General features: G+C 32.1%; 1 protein-coding gene and 2 long non-coding RNA genes across 3 annotated transcripts in view; 1 reads left to right on the top strand and 2 right to left on the bottom strand.

The window, feature by feature from the left end:
• The window catches only part of LOC126978760 (uncharacterized), a 21577-nt gene extending 8967 nt beyond the window's left edge, over window positions 1–12610 (bottom strand). Inside the window, exons 1-5 of the mRNA XM_050827809.1 lie at window positions 12004–12610; window positions 11866–11932; window positions 11705–11787; window positions 10748–10829; window positions 8685–8844 (exon numbers count right to left, since the gene is read on the bottom strand). Coding sequence (XP_050683766.1) covers window positions 8685–8844; window positions 10748–10829; window positions 11705–11787; window positions 11866–11932; window positions 12004–12610 — 999 coding nt within the window. The remainder of the gene's footprint in view (window positions 1–8684; window positions 8845–10747; window positions 10830–11704; window positions 11788–11865; window positions 11933–12003) is intronic.
• LOC126978774 (uncharacterized) lies at window positions 366–1500 on the bottom strand. The gene is made up of 2 exons (XR_007732702.1): window positions 1320–1500; window positions 366–820 (listed from the first exon to the last, which is right to left on the bottom strand). It is a non-coding gene; the product is annotated as an uncharacterized LOC126978774 (long non-coding RNA).
• LOC126978775 (uncharacterized) lies at window positions 5716–20544 on the top strand. Its single transcript, XR_007732703.1, has 2 exons — window positions 5716–5795; window positions 12022–20544. It is a non-coding gene; the product is annotated as an uncharacterized LOC126978775 (long non-coding RNA).

Here is a 20544-nt window from a genome sequence, read left to right as displayed (position 1 = left end):
AAATTTTGTGTTAATTTTTTAATGTAAGTAGATATTATTATTAGAAATGTGTGCTTAAATTTATTCATTTACTTTTTAAAATATAGTGTATAAGCTAGCACAAGCTAATTGATAAATACCTATAATTTTACTCAACAAAATTTAAAGGTCTTAGATCATATTAAAAAGATGATGAAAAGATGATATTAAAAACAACAGTAGATTAGTAGAATTTTGGTATTTTCTACTTTAAAATACAGGTGTAAACAAAGAAAACCTAAAAATAAAAAGTAGTTTGTACAAATAACAATTTTTTTTTGTTGCTGCATAAGAAAAATCATTACCTGTACAGGCCAAAAAATGTTATAATAATTAAAAAGCAGATATAAATAAAAATTCTTTATTAACATGATAAAACAATGAATAATAGAAAATTTGATGTGTAACATATTTTTGTCATCAACATGTCTAATGTTCTTCTTCTTCTAGGTCTTCATATTGTCTCATTTTGCTTTTCTAAATCTAAATTATTACACTAGCACTTCTCCATAGTTACTATTTGGGAAAAACACTGTTCTTGTGTTGTTAATACTGTTGAACTTGATTTTCTTTACAAAATTAGTTGATGAGTTTCATTTTATTTAACAAAGGCCTTTGGATAAAAATAACAATTAATGATGTGATTTTTCGTCTATTGCAGTTATATCTGAATCTTCCAAGTATTTTTTTTTTTCAATTTAGGTTGGGCTATCTTGCATTTTTAAATATAATCTTCTGATATCAGCATTACCTTGTTTGGTAATAGACACCTTTATAAAAATTGCTTTTCCGTCACAAATACCTGAAATAAAAATGTATGATAAGTTTCATAAGCCACAACATATTTCGAATGTATAATATTTTAAGTTTTGTAAGGTTAAACAAATCAAATCTTGTCGCTTATCGCAAAATACTATTTTTACATATTTTATTATGATTAAACATCATTTCGAACTATTATTAACCATACATAAGTTAGACTCGAAAAAAATTTTTTATTTGATGAACTGTAACGAACAATTACAAAACTGAAAAACAGTACTTTTAATATTACTAGAAAACATTAGGTATCTTATATCAAATAGGTGTGCTGCTAAAAGAACTTGTATATCCAAGTTTGTACGTTTTTACCTATGTACGACGTACTAATTTATTTTTACAGTAAACGATTAGTAAGCCGAGAATCTCATTTCTAATAAGTATTACCAAATCAGTAATTAACTAATTAGTCTAACAGAACAGACAATAACAAAATACTTAAGTAATTAGTATTATTGTAGCAACAATCTCAAAATACTTACAATTAATCCTCGAAATATCCTTTGTTACAATATGGTGCCCGATTGTTAATTTAATGACTTCTTGTACCACGAAAACCAATAAAGCCAAAATTATTGTTCGTAGTATTGTTTTCGAAAAAGCTAGAATGTCTTTTTCTCATAATTTTAGTCTATGGTCCGCGCGACAACACAACACTAAAAAACCGCTCCACAGACTACCTATATACAATTGTGTATTAGCTACTGAAATAGTTTGATGCAACACAAAGTTGTGGTACTGTTGGATTGAAGAACACTAATTGATATTTAACAATGGCAATAACGGTATACAGTACAGTGTACAGCCCGCTGTGACCGGTCGGTCTCTTTATATACATTACATAACATATCGTTCTGTTTGAGAGATTCTTTTCGTAGTTGTTTGATATATCTTTACTTTTAAAATATCAAGTAAGTGGGACTTGAATTTAGGGAGGCTTAGGCTTTTCGATGGTTGTTTCTTGAAAGCAGCTGTTTGCTCGAAGCGCCAAAGGACATGCAATATACCTCGTCTAAGCCAGACCGTTTAAAAAAAACGATGTATCATTGCGGCTGTAAATATTGACCATTTTTTAATAGTCATATTTAGGTTAGTCTTGAAACTACTGAGTTGTCAATGTTATGCTGCGGTCATTCATAGATCATAGAATATAGCTTTGTAAAGGGCATACAGGACTGGACCACACATGTTTTCATCTCCCCCGTAAGTTTCAAGCCAGTTGACTGATGTGGAATGACAAGATTTAAATTTTGCTTAATCTGATTGAGCTGTAATGGTGGGCTTCACAGTTGTATTTATAATCTCATTTTTGTTGATGCATTCAAGGCAAGATTCTGAAAAAATCCCGTACCATCAAATTTTAGAGATATCCTTCGCCATTTTCAGATCGCAGCGACAGTCTTTAGTAAAAGAAATAAGTCTACAAGAGCAATTGCAATAAAATATTAATTGCTCTGCCTAAGCACGAATTAGATCGCATATTCACGGGTAATGATGTTATGTTTGGTTTTGCCATTTTCTCGTTAGCCTTCATATTGATAAATCATCAAGTTACGTTCCATGGCCAGTCATATGAGGGTCTTTCATACTGCGAGATAGTTATTCTCTTTTAAAAACCGACTGAGAAAACGATACAAATGTTTTTTAATAGAAGTTGATCAGAATGTTTTAGACCTGATATCAATTCATGCAGTACTTCTTGCTGCGCAGCTGCTCAGTTCCCTGACGCACTGTATCATATGTATGTACATATATATATACTATTGACGGTGATGATGAACGACGCACAGCAGCTTCCGTTGATCAATAACTTGCAGGTAACTGAAATGCCAGATCTTCTGTTCTCTTGCACGTACAAACAATTTTGATTTAATTACTTCATTCCGTAGTGATGCAGTAGATGGATTGTTCACCATATTGTTGTAGAAATGGTATTATGCAGTCATTCTTTCTATTTTCGTCTTATAGTTCATTGAAAGTCACATTGCCAATGTGCTTAGTGTGCTGTTATCATGTTATAACCAATAAAATAAAAATTGGACGTTATTATTAAATGATGCCATTTATGTTAGCATTGGCTGCATTGCATACTTTTATTTAGAATCGCATTAAATGTTTATATGTAAGAATATTGAATAACAGACACATATTAAATCTTATATACTCGATGTAAATAGTAAGATCACATATTGTCTGGCAACACACACGTCAGCTGTAATCGTCAAGCTTGAACCGAGATCCGTGAAACAAGTTATTACATCGGTACGCGTCCTTATTTTTATTAACGGAATCGCGTGACGGTAATAAAGTTCAGCTATTGTTTTATGTTGTGTATCTTACGAATTAATCAAAAGTATGAATACATTTTGTAAGACATAATCAAGCTCTTCTAGGTATATAATGTATAAACCTCGCCCAATAAGATGGCTGAGAGAGGCCACCATGTATGTGGATCAACTGTGTATGTACTTGTATAGTACGCGGTCTTAACGCTTAACGCATTCCGGCTGCGCCTCACCCCGCATCCCAAGGAGATCTAAAAGTGTCTCCTACGCAGTTGTCATGTTTCGTGAAAAAGTCACCAATGAAAAGTACCGTTAACAAAGTGATGTTAGTTAATAGTTAGACAAGCTTCCCTACCTGTTAGAAAAGTTATTACGTCAGAGTCATTCAGTTATCAATGTGGGTTAATCTAAACGCTTTATAATCGACATTAATCTTTCAGAAAATTGTTTTCGAAACTTTGTACAGAGAAAGTAGGCAATGAAACCATAAATTATATTGCGCGGCAAAAATACAATAAAAACAGTTAATATGAAGTTTAATAAAATTGTTTATTAATATATTGCATTGCTGATAGTAAGTACAACTAGCAATCGTATTTACAAACATCACTTTGTTACGTTTAGGACCTCATCATAGTTTTATACGACTTGGATAGCACTGTGTTCAGGAAGTCAAACAGTTGTGGATACAGTCATAAGCGTTCGACGAAGATTTGATTTACAACTAGCGCACCGACTACAATTTTAGCAACACCTCTAATAAAATCTATTTTCCTGATTGAAATTGTTAATATAGTATTTAATTGATACATTGTTAATAAATTACAAAATTAGGATGTCAAAGATAATCTTTGTTTAGCTAATCTTTATATATGACAAGACACAATATTTAGATTGAAGAGTGCATGTGAACCTGGAAGAAGTCAAATGTCCTCCCCTCCCTCCTCCCTCATACTAAATTGAATTTAGCCTTTTTTTAAGAGGCAGTACTAGTCAGCTCTGGAACAGGTCTTCTATTCTTATATATAATATAATAGTTATTAAATAGAAGAGATTAAAGTTAGTAAGAAATGAAAGCTCTGATATGTATAAAGAGTAAAATGGTGACAATTTATACTGAGTATGATCATATAAGGAATGAAATATCAAAGTAATTTGTTACAGACAAACCATGTTAAAAATGTAGAATCAAGGTCTATTTTATATGAGGAAGATCAAATAAAAAAAGGCATAGATATATGTACAAATAAATGATATGTTGGTTTGATAAAATAATATATAAAACCTGCAGTCTATAAAAAATTCGCAGAGTTAATATATATATAATTACATAAAAACATACATTAAAAGTAATAAACTTTCTACCACCATACTACCATACTGTAAACAATTTCAGTCAAAGTCTAATTGTCAAACATCTCAGTTGGAGTGGATTCAATTAAAATACTTATAAATTTTAAGTTTTTATTAAATAAAGTAAACACATGTCTCCTCAAAGAATATTAAACGAAAAATCTAGAAGAAATCCTGTTTTTTTTTTTAAATATATACTTTGATTTTATTTACCTTAATTTTTAGATTTTTTTATGAGTAGGGTTAATTCAGAATATGCTATCTTTGTTCTTTTTATAAGAAACATCTCTATCATAACTAATTAACCAATAAGTATTTACTAATTCAATAACTGCACAAATTATTAATTTAAATACAAATACATCAGTAATAATCACAGAAAGGTCGGACATAGATGTACTTAATCAAAATTCGCTTAGCAGATCGTATTGAAACAGTGCATGGGCGGCAATAGTCTCATGCCGTGAATGAATAAATACTCACTGTCAATAGTTCTCAAGGAAGAATGAGAGAGAAGAAGAAAGAGAAAGTTTTCAAGTACTTTAGTATGACACTTCTTTCATACAATCTTTATATATTTTAAATAATTAAAAGCCTTCTGGATATCCTAATAATATTATAAATGTGAAAGTTTGTAGGTCTGGATGTATGTTTGAACTTCTTTAACGCAAAAACTACGGAATGGATTTTGATGAAACTTTACAATAATATAGCTTACACACCAGAACAACATATAGGCTATAATTTATAAAAATATTGTGTGAATTATCTATACATATAAATAAAAATTGGATATTATGAATATATATACGGTACACATACACCAAAATAACATTTTTTAAAATTTTTGTTTGTCTTTCTATCATTTATTGGCAGGTAGCTGATGTAATAAGGAGTAACTTAGGCTACGTTTAATTTAGAAAAATAAAGTAATGTTGCAATGTCCAAGAAACGGTCTAACTCTAAAAATAATTTATATGGCAAAACAACGTTTGCCGGGTCAGCTAGTTGTTAATAATTTCAAACATAAACAAATAATGGTAAAAAGATAAATGTATAAATATAAATGAATACTTTTAGATGGGCTAATTGGGAATCTACTAGCAACATTTACTGAGGCAGTAATCTAATAAGTATTTGCTTTAAAAAATTAGTTATTACAACTATGCTGTAAACCAATACAGTACAAAACAAATTAATAGGAAGTCTTATATACATTTCAATGAGCAATGATTTATTTTTTATAGGAGATGCTGTGAAGTGTCGAGAACATGTAACAGTATCGCCAGCTTTGAAGAATATGGACCTGCTTATGTCAAGGTACGATGTGAATCATTAGTAATTCGATTGAAACTTTTCAACTACGTATTGCACACTACTGCAACTATTCTTTCCCTTGTGGTATTTCATGGAAAGAAGCACTATCGTGCTATGCGTAATGAAATCAAATCATGTTATGATACCGCCGCACTTTATCTCTTGCAACACCAGAAGAAACACAGGAGCGTCGCCAGCGTATGTGAACTCTTATTTTTTTCATCAAGTCGACAGCTATTTTGTTACAATTAACTTATTACGAGTTTAATAGGTATGTACGCTTTAAGAATAAGAATTCTGAGTAAAATGAAAAATAGCACAGACAATTTAAGCCAGCCAAAATGAAACCAGATATCGCCAAAAGTTGAGCTTCATTAAAAGAGGATCCGTAACCTTTTTAGTTGAGAACGCAGTTATAGTAATAAGAAATACTCACAATAAAGTGTTAAAAATTTTGATCTGCTATAAAAATTGACGATGTTATGACCAAATTACTACCGCAGTTCTCTGAGCTGTTAGCCGCCACTTAGCTGTTGTTGCCAGCGATATGGCGTGCAATGTTTTGTTTGGTGAATTGTAACTTTCAAACAAATATATTGTTTAATGCCAAAATGTACACACGCTTCTATAAAAACGATAGATTTAAAGTGCTGATGACCTAAAAGTTCGAGAAAAATGTTATCCCGTTATAAAAAGAGGTGACCTCTGCACATATACATAAGATAAGATAGAAGACATAGCCGAGGTTTTGACGTATAAATCTACATAACTAGGTATACCTATTGAGGTGGAGAGGCGTAGTAATGGATTGATGTGGGTTATTGAGAGGAAGATGAGAGAGAGAGACATATTCGCCCGTTCCCATTTGTATGTTATATTTCAAGGTCAATGCAATGACATGGGGTCATACATACATAAATGATAATATTTTTATTCATTAACATAACATCGGTAAATTATATTGGTATAAAGGTATGTGTTATCTGAGGATAAATATTATAAACAACATCATTAATAATACATTTCCTATAGAATAGCATCGCACACTATTTTATATAGTTCTATAGAGTTTGATATAACACTGATCCTCATTGAGATCATGAAATGTGTTCTATGGACCACTTCTAATTCCCATCTGCCCCTCCACCATGCTGCTTATAAAATTGATGTCTACATGTTATTTATTGATATAAACTCTTGATAGTAGTTATAACTTTGGATATCTTAAATATACTCTACAAATAACTTATAAATTAAATAGTTTTCTCACCTTTTGACGATCTGCGCCAATGTAGACTCTTGTAAATAACAGTAGACAAATAAAATAACATATTCGCGTACAAATAATACACTTCACAAATTTCTTAGACGAAAGTGAAAAATCCAGGTGAATCACTAGTGCTTACATTAAATATTAATTAATTAATATTACGTAGTTCACACTAAAAGTTTTGCGTAACTTAAAAAAACAACATGTCATAACGAAAATATTGTTTATTGCCTTTCAGTATACTCTCCTTTATATTTTAAACATTTTTTCATGCGATCGAACCATTTTTAAAACAGGAGGACCACAGATCTGAAGGCATGTTTTCTACATGCTGGTTGAACGCTATCACTGCTTCTTCGGAGTTGGTAAAAGTGAAACCTCACAAAATACAGAAATCACAGGGTGCTAGGTCGGGGTTATATGCAGGATGGGCGACGAGTTGTACATTTTCAGAAGCTAAAAATGACTTAGTTTTGTTTGGCCGTGTGTGAACAAGAGTTGTCATGATGTAAGAGAACGCGGCTTTTTGGTCGTCTTTCGCGACCTTTTTTTAACACCCTGGTTTTTTACCAACGTTTCTCGCCTGCCTCACTTTTGTTGGCCTGTTTTCATTTTCAAACATCCATTCACATAAATTTAAACAGCATTAGAAAGTCCGTGGTCCTACTTCATTAGCATCTGTGAGAACCATTCCACGCCAGCCCGCTTCTGGTCTGCTATCAGTTTATGAGGGATCCAACGACAACAAAGTTTCCGAACTTTTAATTCTTCAAGTAAAATTTTCTTAATTTGGCTCATACCAATCCCCAAGAGGCCTCGAATTATATTATAGGTAAACCACGGGTTTTCTTCAATTAGCCGCTTAACAGTAGCCACATTACTTTCATTGCCGGCGGTTAAAGGTCGCCCTTCACGAAATTCGTCATGTAAAGAAACCCGATCTCTCTCAAATTCAGTAAACTATCGCCTCACGGTGCTCAAGCAAGATGCTTCTCTCCCAAAAGCGTTTTGTAGACGAGCGCTTTTGCGGAGAGAGAATAAAATCATAAAAAATCATCGCTCTAAAATCTATTCGACTTAATTCCATTTTCGTTGCGTACGCAGAACTTTGATGTGTGAGAAAAAAAACAATTAACAAATTGTTTCCCGCCAATTGTTTATATTTTATTACCAAGCAGGTTGTAACATTTAAAAAAAATATAACATTCCTAATTCAAATAGTTCCGATTAGCTAGAAGTGCAAACCTTTTAGTGTGCCCCATGTATTCATTAATTACGAAAGTGGATTATATCCAGCTGAGTCATTAATTTTAATATTAGATATTAACAGCTAAAATTATAAACGAAACCCAACTACAAACCCGAAAGTACTCATTCCCCAGATTGGCTCTGAATTGAGCTCCTAGAATAAAGTCGTTAGTATAGTAACTATACTTTTAAAATGTCGTTAACTCGCAAAGCAATCAACACTTATCACTGTTGAATAAATTTCGAAAAAGATCGTCATCATCATGAGAATAATTGAAGATAAAAAGCATGATAATGACAGTGACAATGATCTCAAGGGTAACCAAAATAGAGACAATAATTTCACAGATTAATGGAATAAACACACTAACTACCTCTATATAATCCACTAGTAATGAGTAAATTACTGGGCTGAAAAAAGTCTTAAGCAAGTCCATTTTTCTCTGATATTCCTCCAATTTCCTTGTGTATATTAGGGTAAGATTTTCTTCTTGAATATAATGCTCGTCCAGTTTCTTTTTATATAAGTTTATTCTGAAACGGCAAACAAAAATCTATAAAATCCTATATTACTTACTGAAAAATACCGAATTAAATAGCACTTGTCATTGCATGACTTATCATAATACTAAACGATAAACTCGGCTCAATTCAGAAAATAGACATATTATGCTATCGCAGACTTTTTTTACAACTTTTAAAACAAAAAATAATTGAGCCACTTTCGTATGTGGTGTGGAGGACACTGATTATAACTTTTAATAATTATATGTTATATACGCCTATGTCCATTTAAGAATGGAATTATGGAACAAAGTACCTTACATATTATGATTTTTAAGTAGTTACAGTTATATATATTCTGACTATCATGTAGTTAGTAAACAATGTTATGTAGATTAATTTGAATGGCATTTCTGATGACAATTTAGTTGTACCTTTTTACATATATTTTAAACTAGCATTTGGTGAATCATTACAGTTAAAATGTGTTGATATTTTGTAATAGGATCTCGCTGCTTATATTTATTGCATTGAGTAGCGTCAATGCGATGTGCGACACGACTTATGCGGCCGCCAGCTCTTGAATATTATCTTATTATTATGTAGGTACCTACTGCTGAGCGTACGATAGATCTTTAATTAAATATCAATTGTTACAAACAACATGTAAGGGAACATTGTACTTTAATTACATTATTGCTTGTGCAGTGCTAATAATTTCAGTGATTATACCAGTCATAGTTTCTCATATCAAAACTGTACATAAATATGTATGATTTGGGCTTTACATAAAAGCATGCAATAAAATAAAGAGTTAATTATAACATAAATATAAAAATTATATAAAGAGAGAAACAAAACGCAAAAGCACTTTCTTCATAAAATATGTTAATATTATTATGATATTATATTTTATATGCACTGCTTCATTTAATTTTTACAAACACATCAAATAAAAGTATAAGATAGTATGTAATAATAAATGTAAACAATATTATAAACAACAATAACATTACTATTAAAAACTTATTCAATTGAGTTGAGATTTTTTTTTTTATATATAAACTAAATACATGAGCACTACAGAATCTTATTTAAACAAATGCAAACGTGTATAATATTCAGCATGTTATCATTTAAATATCTCTCTATATTGTTGGCATTATTCAGTTGCAGCAAAAGGGCTACTGATGTATTCCGTATTATTTTATGGTATGACAACAATATTTAATATATATTTCAGATAAATAGTAAATATAGCATAACATCAAACCACACAGGTCTGTGAGTTTCTCATACACATTGAAAATTATAGTACCTTTATTAATAGTTACTTTAAATTTGGGTTTCTACAGGCCATAAGTCACAGGTCACACAACACTAGGCTTGAATAGACAATATAATATAAAATTTTGCCTCATTAAACACATTTATTTTATTTAATACCAGCTAGGTCATATATCGTCATATTACATCTTAATAATTATCTATACTTATATTATAAAGAAGTAAATTTTGCGAAGTTGTATGGGGTAACCTCTGGACTATCTACTGAACCAATTTTAAATTTTTTTTACCAATAGAAGGACACATTATTTGAGTCAAAGGCTCTAATATGACAACTAAAAATGAAAATGATAATTCGTGGCAGTTGGATTTGCAAAGAAAGTCGGAGGAAAAAACAGCCAAACCAAAAGATAACACCGTCTTAACGATGAGAGATATATGATTGTTTTGTACATGCAAGTGGCAAAAATTTAAACACCAGCTGATATGGTTACATCGGTAAATGTGGACAAGGTAACAGCTAGTATGTATAAAATAGTAAAATTATTTGATACCATCTTGACCAGTCCCACAGACCTATGTAATTTTGCAATAACTATTAATAGTTGAAATGATTCGCAAAGCACTTGCTTTTGCATTTTCAAACCTGCATTCTCTTTGGCTGCAGCTGCCGCAAGAATTGGCTACCTCTTTTGTTTCCTCATCCTTTCTTACTTTCGAAGGCTCTGCTGAGAACAAAATCAACCAACGCATAGCAAATGACATTAAAAATATTTATATTTTTAATAAATTGCCAGTGTCTATTAACTATTAGCATGAAGTAATATTTAATATGTATTTATGATATCAAAAAAATATTTAATTTATATAGTTAAAAGTAATTCACTTGATAAAATTAAAACATTTTTTGGCTTCTTCAACTAGTGGTTATTTTATGAATTTGCAATAAGAACAAATCAGCAAAGGTCCAACCGAGATTGTAAACTTGCAGTAGAGACTGAGACAAGTCAACAAAACAAGAAATAATGGAAATCAGAATTTATTATAATTTGCACAAAAATAAAGAAAACATTGAGATTATGATTTTGGCACTAAAGCCAATAAGTAATCACAAAAAGTAGAATTATTTAGCACTGTCTGTGTAAATCAGATAAATTTTTGAGTGTTACACCCAAACACTGACTATAATAAATCATGGTATTATAATTTATTAATGTGTATATGATGATCAAGTTTTAAACAATGAAATATGACCAGTGCCTTTATAACTCAAATAAAACTGTATTAACCATGTGACTTCTTGTGTATGATAAAATTAAAGTCGCAGTGCAAGTACTAGACTTGTATGTTAGTATTCAACAGCCAAATGTAAGATTTACTGCATAGGGCATACTTATCACAACACATACAATTCATGGGTGTTTCTAAGTAACTGCCAATCTATTTGAACAGATCTTGGTATATCAGGAACCCAACTTAATTTCGCCTTATGGGACTGTTGGAATTCGGTTGGACCTTTAAATTAGCATAATCATTTTGACTATGAACCTCGCTAGGCAAATATACTAGATAATTATGTGAAGCATAAATAAATTAAACTTACCCTCACTATCTGCTAATTTACGTTTACCAGTCCTGGATTGTAATCGTGCTGGTAGGATGGGTGGTGGTTTACTTGTATCAAATCTGTAGGTTGTAATTAGAGTTTATATTAATGTGAATACAAAATTATATCAAGATATTATTATAATATTAAGTTCATACTTGGCTGGAAAACCTGGTACTTGATTATTTATTGGGTGTGTTGCCAATGCACCTGTATGAGATGTAGCTGAAAATATTTGGAAAAATAAATGATTGTTTTTATAAAATAATTCAACTAAGAATTGAGAACTGATTTACCTTTATAACTGTTTTCAGATGTACAATTTTGTACTGGGGGAGGAGGGGGTGGAGGCAAGTGCTGCACTGCTACTGCTGGAGTTGAAGGTACAGCGGGATGTATTGGAGGCATGACTGCAGTAGTATGACCAGGAGCAATATGAGGACCAACAGTTGCCATTACTGAATGAGATCCTGGGCCCATAAACTTTGATTGACTGGGGCCATATGTTGCTATATTATTAGTTGCTGGTAGGGGAGGAGGTGGCGGTGGAGGTGGAGGGGCTACAGCCAGAGACTCCCTGATATACATTGCTATCTGCGGGATTGTTTCACCGCTTGTCATTGACATATTTTTGTACCTTTCCACAAGAACCTCAGGTAACTGTCCCGCAACCTCAAATAAATTCTGCTCCTCTCTACTAGCATGAAGAAACGAACAATCTTTACGTGTACATCCGTGATTTTGAAAATCGTGGCAAAATATTAAAGTCTTTTTCATATCCTCCAAAACCAACTCGTGGCGGAATTTACATGCGGGTCCTTTACTACAGCAGCCCCACAAGAAGTCTCTACAAATATCTTTTTTATTATTAATTTTGCTCACTTCACTTTTTTGCGACGACATCGATATTTATTTACACAATACAAATCACCATTATATATATCTGGAACAAAGAGGGTAATTTATAATAATTCTAATGTATTAATTTAATATTTAAAATCAATCCTATTTATTGTTATTTCGCCGATAGATGCTAACACTCCCATCTTGTTTACACCTATCACCAAAAAACATTCCATTGTGAGTTAACCTTATCACTCCACTCTCTCGTATTCACAAAAATATTAATGTTAGACATTACAAGCTACGTCTTATATTTTCACAATTTATCATTTTATAGACAGTGCAACCAAGTTGATTATTTAATTAAAAATACCTAAATCAGGATATAAGTTTCCCGACTCCCTTCCACCCGCCTTCATAGGTACTTAAGTATAAAGCGAGCGTAAACCAAGCGTAAACTAAACCGAAATTCCAAAGGACCGAAACCGTAAGCATCACGGTCGGCGGGATAGGCAAGAGTTATAGACCATACAGCCTCATCAATTACATACAAGTGCTTTACCATGCAATTTACATATAACAAAGAAACCACAATTAAAGTTTAATCAAAATGTAACTGAATTTAAAGACGATATAATAAAGAAAAGAAATATATTGTAAATAAAACATTGAAAAGTATTGAAAAAATTAAACAATTGCTTCATGTAAACTGTAAATTTATAAATTCATAAAAAATGTAAAAGAATTAGAATAATTATTGAAAATAATTAAAATAACATAATTTTTCACGAAGCTTATAAATTATTTAATATTTTACAGTAAACAGTTATATTTCATAAATATTACGCAGCTTTACAATCCTCATATACGTTGCTTAAGCCGAATATTATTCTATCTCCATCTCGGGAGCTTATTAATTTGTTGTACTCAAACTAGTAGTTATACTATTTACAGTTTACAAGTCTATACAATCCATGCATTTTAAATAGTGACATAGAGACCTCACCACAAAACCAGCTATATATCCAAGTAGTTGCTTTATATATTCATAAGCTTTGTTATTCAGTAATTCAAAATTTGGTGAGTCAGAAAAATAGAGTAAGTTATCTATAATATAAACCATCACTTTCATTTGCATCATCAGTCTGTCTGTCCTAACGTATTCTAGTGTTTCGTGTTCGTGTTCGTTAGCACACAGTTTAATGATTTCAACGATTTTAGTTCCATGTGGCACAACAATTTCCGAAAGATGCCTTTTTAGTTGTTTGACATTAGGGCTATCATTATACCATCTTGGATTTCAAAAATGATCCCAAATTCGTTCTCTGCACCCTCGAGAACCTCAGATAGGATATCCATATTGTAGTAATCATAATTTTGCATGGCGGCCAAAATAATAGTGTAATCATTATAACCTGGCAACGGCGCCACTATTGTCTCGGTTTTTCGTTTCATCAAATTTCAAGTCGCAACGATTTGAAAGAATTTTCACTACCAAAAAATTGAGAATGCTCAGCTTTATAATAATATAGTAAGCTCTGTCACAGCAAACTATAGTTTAGAGTTCAAATATTTATAATGGGTATTGAGAGTGTGCGAAATAGCTAAAAAAATGTTATAACACTACGGTGTCATCCCACTGGATAGAAGGAATGTGTTAGATCTTTTGTTAAAACACAATATTTTAACGGTTAAATAAATTCTCCATTCTTACTATCAAATTTTCATATAAATGTTCAAAGCTGATAAGAAAACAATGCCTATTCTATGTTTAGTGGTAAGGACTACAGTACCAGAACTAATGTGTGCCGAAACGTGGCAATTTCCAAGCTCAGTAGCTCATAAAACTCACTGAACAAATCTCAGGATTCTTCAGTTAAAGTATGGGGAATCCATCTGGTGCAAAGCTTCCTGACGCCTAAATGTTCGTGTAATATTTTTTGAACTTGACTCATACCAATGCCTAGGCTTGCCCGTATCTGCTGATAGGTCACTCTCTTATCTTCCTCTATCATGCGTCGCACAGCACTGATGTTATCTTCAGTAGTCGCTGTTAAAGGACGTCCTTCACGCGGATCATCATTGAGATTACTGGCAAGAGATGTGGCTTCATTAAGAAATGCTAATCGTAGCCTATCATAGCTTTGTTGTTGAGTAAGCCCACAACGAAAGTCATAATAAATCAGTTAGGTTCATTTTCACGTGTAACAAGAGTTTAAGATTTGCCGCCAATTCACAAAAACAAATGAATGCAATACCACATTAGGTTACCAAAGAGTTCTAAAATTGAAATCCAAAAAATGTTTTCATTAGCAATGTTTCTAACTGGCCAGTTCTAAACATTTTCACTGTTACCCACGTATACAAATGGCTGCGAAGGAACGTACAATACTCTCAAGTATTTTTACATTTTGAATTAATTTTTTTCATACAAATGATTTAAGTTTTAAGAGTATGGGAAGTCTGGAAGTATGGAAGTCTCGTGCCAGATTTTGGCGAGGCAACACGTCCTGAGGATGCCTCGTGTAGAGGCGAAACACGCGTCAAATTGTTTTTAAAAACAAATATTGGCGGAATTAACACTAAAGAAAACTTAAATCATTTGTAATTATGGATTTCCGCAAAGTAACGCCTAATTCAATAAATTTTCTTAATTTTTTTCGTTTTCCGTGTTATTTATACTTCAAGAGTCGACGTAATAAAGTACACATTTTTTTTTCGTAAATAGTTTCCCAGTATCTATATTCTCCACTAGGTTGTCATCACTAGTTTTAGTACTGCAGACTCTCGCTACATGGCCAACAGCGCCAAAAGAGCGAATATCAAACAGGCACAAAGGCCGCCAGTCCAGTAGTTTTAAAGTAGAGGTCAGTGATAACTAGTACAGTATAGTATAGTAAAGGTACTCTGTGCAATTGAAAAATGGCCACCAACGTATGTACTTGTGTTATGTGTTTCTTCTGGAAGAACGTTAAAAGACTGTGTGTTTTATTGTTTGTGCTTTACACTTTTATCTGTTGAGTTCGTTTGTTCACTCACACACAATATAATTATCACACAGTGATTCTTTTGTTATTGTTTGTGACAATGTGATTTGTTAGTGTGTTTGAAATATTTAGGAGTCTTATAATGATTATGAGCAACGACGTTCTATACGTTACCTCAGAACTTTCGACTGAGTAAACCGATTTTGATAATTCTTTTTTAATCGTTTCAAAACAGGAGGAAGCTCTCAATTCATCGGTATGTTTTTTTGTGATTGGTACCTCAGAACTTTCGACTGGGTGAGCCGATTTTGACAATTCTTTATTTATTTGAAAGCTGGTGCTTCTCGTGTAGCCTCATTGCAATTTGGTTCAGAACTGATAATGGCAACCATGAGAAAACCATAAAAGTCTTACATTTGCTATAAGTATGTACGCGACAAATTTACGAATAACTCAATATTGCGGCAACCGATTTCGATAATTATTTTTTTATTGGAAGGAATATACTTCAAAGGTAGTTTAATGAGAATTTGGTTGGGTTCTGATTATGGGATCTATTACAAAACGGAAATCACCAATTCTTAGGAGCAAATTAACGATACTAGGCCGAATATTTTATATGCTATCCGGATATTTGAGTCACCTACCATCACATCGTTATAACCAAGTAATTGTCGTAGTTTAATATATATGGAATCAATGGAACTCCCAATTTACGCCCTTTTGCGCAAACGCGTTAAATTGCTACTCTCCGATTGCTATAATAAGTATATTGAAAATGTCGAATCATCCTTAAAAAATAACATTAAATTCTTTTGGAAATATACATCTAACCTTAAAGAAACGAATTCCGGATATCCCCACACAATGATACTAGAAAATGACTCTTCGGATAATCCTACCACTATATCAGAGATGTTTTCAAAATACTTTCAATCGGTTTTTGAACCAGTATCACCCGAGGCTTATAACATTAATCAACTTGTAAACGATGTTACATCTGATAGCCCAGTGTATCTAAACAGTATTTACCTTACCAAATCTGAGATATGTAAAACTTTAAAAAATCTGGATCCCAATAAAGGCCCCGGTCTAGATCAAATAAGTCCACTATTCTTAAAGCAAACATTTTTAACTATTTCAGTCCCATTGGAAATCATCTTTAACAAATGTCTGGAAGCTGGTGTATTCCCGATGCAATGGAAGCATGCTTACATAACACCTATATTTAAATCGGGTTCTAAGAGTAATGTTGAGAACTATCGACCCATATCCATTCTCTCAGTAATTCCAAGGGTCTTTGAAAAACTGGTGCACAATCATGTTTATTCAACCTGTAAGCATTTCATCATTGACGAACAGCATGGTTTTGTAAAAGGAAGATCAACTTTGTCGAATTTACTCACTTTTACAAACTATACTTTTAATGCCTTGGATCAAAAAAGACAGATTGAAACTCTCTACACAGACTTCAAGAAGGCGTTCGACAAGGTGGACCATCTGATACTCTTGAAAAAACTTTCCTACAACGGCATCAAAGGCAATCTATTGCTTTGGTTCAGGTAGTATTTACAAAATCGTGTTCAGTCTGTTGTTATTAATGGGCATGTCTCTGCCCCTGTCATAGCCTCTTCGGGCGTCCCTCAAGGATCTATCCTAGGACCATTACTATTTGTACTCTTCATAAATGATATCTCATCTTGTTTCAAACATTGCAATTTCCTTTTATATGCGGATGACTTAAAGATAAACTCCTGTGTTCGTGATCAAAATGATTTAAAATTAATACAGTCTGATTTAATGAGATTTGAAGAATATTGTAAAATTAATAAACTATTTTTGGCCTTTAGCAAATGTATTCATATGACATTCACAAGAAATTTAAATATATTAACTACGAGTTTTCAACTAGGTGGCTACATTCTTAACTCAGAAAAAACCGTTAGAGACCTTGGTGTGTATCTAGATACAAAACTTACTCTTGATGTGCATGTAGAAAATGTACTTAATAAAGCTTACCGAATGCTAGGTTTCATAACAAGAAATACTAAACACTTTAAGCGGAAAGACACATTTACCTGCCTCTTTAATAGTCTACTTAGATCTCATCTAGAATATGTGTCACCAATCTGGAATCCGTTTTATGCAATCTACATTCAAAAATTAGAAATTATTCAAAAAAAATTTTTAAGAACCCTTAATTACCGTATGCGTTGTTATTTACGCTGCTCGTACAATGAACTGTTAGTTAAACACAATACCCTATCCTTGAGTAACCGTAGACGGTTAATTGACGCAGTGACGCTGTATAAAATTTGTAATGGCGAGATAAAGTCATCCCAATTGTTATCTGAGATTAATTTCCGTGTACCATCTATAGCCACTAGATCACAAAACTTATTTCACCTCTCTAAAACTAGGACTAATATTGGTAAACGTGCGCCACTTCACAGAATATGTACACTACATAATCTCACGTTGAATAACATTGATATGTTTTCGTGCTCCCTTTTTACCTATAAAACTAATCTTAAAAAATATTCAGTTCTAATCAAACTTAAATCTTATTATTTCTGTTTTCTACATTCTAGTTTTACAATTATATAGCTTACTTTTACCAAGTTTTACTTACCTTTGCTACGATTAACTTGTATTGTAAATTGTACGTGCACGCTTGCACCTAAGCAGATGTCGCTTTTATCTTTAACATCTATATTCTCAGTGAGACGTTCCAAGGGAATAATTGTAATTATTTTAGTTAGTTATAATTTGTATATGTATTTAATCTTTTGTTTCTGTTTTTGTCTCCAATAAAGTAAATAAAAAATAATAAAAACTCCTTAACTATTACAGTAAGGGTCTGTGGCAGAATTTCTAACTGTCGGTTATAAAATTATTGCAATGCGCTTACGTTCATTGCTGCATTGCAAAATTTAGTAGATCTACACAAATTTAAATAAATTATTAGTAAGTCTAGTTCAGATTCACTAAAAATCTAAAAATAAAAAAAAATATCAAAAATCAACCGACTTCGAAAACACTATTCCAAAACAATAGATATAATATGCACTTAAAGTTATGAAAACAATTGCACTGCTTACAAGAACCGTTCTACTAATACTAGTGCTATTTACACGTTATCACGGAAGTATCGTTATAATAATAATAATAAAGCTTTATTTATTCCGAATCACTTGTTATATTTTGTTTTTATATACTTAAATAAGATTTTAAGCTTAAATTAAAACAGTTAATTCTAAAGTAAACTAAGTTAGTAAAATTAAGTAAATTAAAATTAATGCTACTTATTGGTTTAATTCGGATCCTTTTCGGGTAAAAGCCTCCTCCATATTTTTCCATTGTTCTCTATCCTGTCCAGTTTTCATCCATTCCTTTCCCGCTATCTCTTATACGTCGTCGACCCACCGTTTCTTGGGTCTTTCGACTTGTCTTTTTCCTATCGGCCCTTGCCATTTTGTTATCTTCAGTGTCCATCTTTTGTCTTTTACTCTACAGATATGTCCAGCCCACTGTCATTTTTGCTTTAAAGCATATTCAAGAGCATCTGAAAGCTTGGTTTTCTTTCGTATAATTTCGCTTTTAATTTTTTTTTATTTTCCTTAGCTTTAGGATGCTTCGTTCCATTGCTCTTTGTGTTGTTGTAATTTTTTTTTATTTGTGTAAACCCATGTTTGATTTCCGTATGTTAGGCTTGGCAGAAGGCATGTATCCATCACAATCTTTTTTGTGCCAAGCTGTAATCTCCTTTGAGAATTTCTTTTTGTGCCCAAAATTTTTCCATGTCATGTTCACTCTTCGGTCTACCTCTTCTTCATTGCTATTTCTGCTGAAAGAGACCTGGAAGTATCATTACCTAGTGATAATTGATATTTGATACTTATTTACATCGCAAATATGTAAAATCTTATATACTTGCCCAAGATAATGAAAGATAATTGGCGCCAGTTGGTAAAAAGAGAGATATGTGACGAAATTTACAAACCAAATAAGCATTTATTTTATATTTCATCACTAAAGGATTTAAGATTTTTGGATTTAACCACATTTAAAATTTGACAAAAGCTGTCATACAAATATATATTGATGTCATACTACATATACCAAAAAGATACCCTGGAAAAGATATCCGAGTATAAAAGACAAATTTTATTTAATTCAAGGAACTTAATATTTAAGTAACCAGCTTAACTAAATATTTTATGTGAATAAATTTTTTATGTGTTAGTATGTATTAAATCCGAATCCCTTTAGAACGTAAAGAAGTAACAAATATAAACAAAAGCCAATTATTAAACATACAAACTTTTTCCTTTATAATATGAATGTGATTTTTGATTAAAAACGTAAAAAAACCCAACTAATCAGATATTGATCGGAAAATAGGGACAGACTGACGGACGTAAAACTCATAGCAACGCTCTTTTTAGTCTGACTTTAAAAGGATACCTTACTTCTACTCCACTTATGTCACTGTCCATATCGGTTTCTAAATTCAAAAACGCAGCTGAAACTGAAATAGTGTTTACATTGCTGCCTATTGACCATTAAAATTTTAAAAATTGGAGTAAACGCAGAAATGTATAGACATAGCAGTCGAAGTTTATAAGGCTGGGCGCAAACGTTCGGAAACCGGATTAGGTTTCCTGATCAGGAATTCAGATTCGGAATTCCGTGAGACTAGCTGATTGATTACTATTACACTTTTACTGGCGTTAAACAAGAAGAAGAGGAATGGTCATTACTGGGTACACCCGTTGAATACTCGGAGTTTCACAGGCGTCTCTATTCGTACTGGTCGTAAAAAAACCGAACAAAAAAATCGGACGTTTGCGCTAGTCTCGATCGATTAGTCGATTTTGATTTTGTATGGGGTGCATTGTCTATATGTATAGAACGTCATTGATTATGAGGATCAATTTAAAGTGGATGCGAAAAATATTATTACAATTAATGTTATAAAAGGAAAAATAAATTACTTGTAAATTA

Source organism: Leptidea sinapis, chromosome Z (assembly GCF_905404315.1).
Source record: "Leptidea sinapis chromosome Z, ilLepSina1.1, whole genome shotgun sequence".
In the NCBI taxonomy this organism is placed as follows: Eukaryota; Metazoa; Arthropoda; class Insecta; order Lepidoptera; family Pieridae; genus Leptidea; species Leptidea sinapis.
Note: the sequence above shows the minus strand (reverse complement) of the source record. Positions and strands in the feature narration are given on the sequence as shown.